The sequence below is a fragment of the Penaeus monodon genome, chromosome 21, assembly GCF_015228065.2.
Source record: "Penaeus monodon isolate SGIC_2016 chromosome 21, NSTDA_Pmon_1, whole genome shotgun sequence".
Classification (NCBI taxonomy): Eukaryota; Metazoa; Arthropoda; class Malacostraca; order Decapoda; family Penaeidae; genus Penaeus; species Penaeus monodon.
In genome coordinates this window covers 24714805-24716214 of record NC_051406.1, presented here as the reverse complement: position 1 = coordinate 24716214, position 1410 = coordinate 24714805, and the positions used below count along the sequence as shown (strand labels likewise).

The window sequence follows — 1410 nt, the reverse complement described above, 5'->3', positions numbered from 1 at the left end:
GTGCCATCAAATATGTTTCAGGCTCTGGAAAAGGACCACAAAATAGCAATGTCAGCTCTCCAGTCCCAGCATGAGGAGGAACTGTCAAGGCTACGGGAACAGTCAAGGCATGAACCTCCAACACGGGACAGTGATGATGAATTAACTGAACTCAAACGACGTCTGTGCCTGCTGGAGGAAGGGTATGAGGCCCAGATTTCTGCTCTTAAGCAGCAATATGAGGAGTCCATTGGAAGTCAGCCAGACATGTGTGAGGAGAAAGTCAGGCAGAGGTACCAAGTGGAAATTGAGCATCTCAGGGTAAGTGTATGCTGACCAATCTACACATGTATTAGCATGTCTAGAACTGGTGTGAAGATAAGATATTTATTTTAAAGACACATATGCAAATGTCTCATTGTTACTGTAATTGTATCTTTAGGGTCTGTGTGAGAAAGGTCTGGGAGCTATGGAGAACTCTCACAAGCGCATGTTAGCGGAATTGGAGGAGAAGCACAGGAGGGAACTGGCAGCATTACAGGCAGAAAAGGAACAAGCACTGGCTGAAGAGACACAGGCTACCCTGGCTGCCCTGGATGCTATGAGGAAAGCACATGAGGCTGAGGTGCAGAGAGAGATAGCCAAGTTCAAGGAGGAGTTCATTAGGAAGATGCAGTCAGGACACGACATTGGTGCCATTCACAAGGAACATGAAGCAGAGATGGAAGATATTCGACATGAAATCCTGTCTCTCTCGCAGAAGTACTCTATTAAATGCCTGGAGTCAGCTGCCCTGGAGGAGAAGGTGGACTCACTGAGCAAGCAACTTTCTGACACCAGTAAGCATGTGCTAGAGTTGGAGGCAAGGAACAAGCAGCTGAAAGTCCATCTAACTGCACAGGTGTCACAGCTGCAAGCAAAGGTTAGTGTTCAGAATTATAGGCTCTCCTTAAACTGTACAAGATGTATTTGGCAGTCAAAGTTAGGCTCTAAAAAGATCAAACATTTTCTGGACAAGTGAACAAGTGGAAACCTCATTCTTTGATGCTTTGTCGAAGACCACGTCAATTTCAAGTATATTTCAATATTTTGTACTTGTGATATTTATTTGTATTGTGTTCTGTCATGTGTTGGAGTGTTAACTGATTTCCTGTATGGTCTTTTATAAGAATTGCCAAATATTTTCAAATTGTCTTATATCCACAAATATTTATAGGATGACTGTGGCCGTGACCTGAGCACACAGCTGCGATTGCGGGAAAGTGAGTTAGCCTTATGTAATGAGGAGATTGCACGGCTGACTCAACAACTGCAACAGGCACATTCAGTAAGTGATGGTTGATGAAGGCCAGGCAAAAGTGAGGTGACATCACACATGAGAATTTAGAAATATAGTAATTTGTAGGACTGAGCTACCTAACCATTTAATGG

The 1410-nt window shown here is 43.7% G+C and overlaps 1 protein-coding gene across 1 annotated transcript in view; it reads left to right on the top strand.

The window, feature by feature from the left end:
* The window catches only part of LOC119586376 (protein MLP1 homolog), a gene marked incomplete in the record, with an annotated part of 73375 nt that overhangs the window by 67355 nt on the left and 4610 nt on the right, over window positions 1-1410 (top strand). Inside the window, 3 exon segments of the mRNA XM_037935088.1 lie at window positions 22-300; window positions 422-901; window positions 1196-1306. Of these exon segments, the coding sequence (XP_037791016.1) occupies window positions 22-300; window positions 422-901; window positions 1196-1306 (870 nt within the window).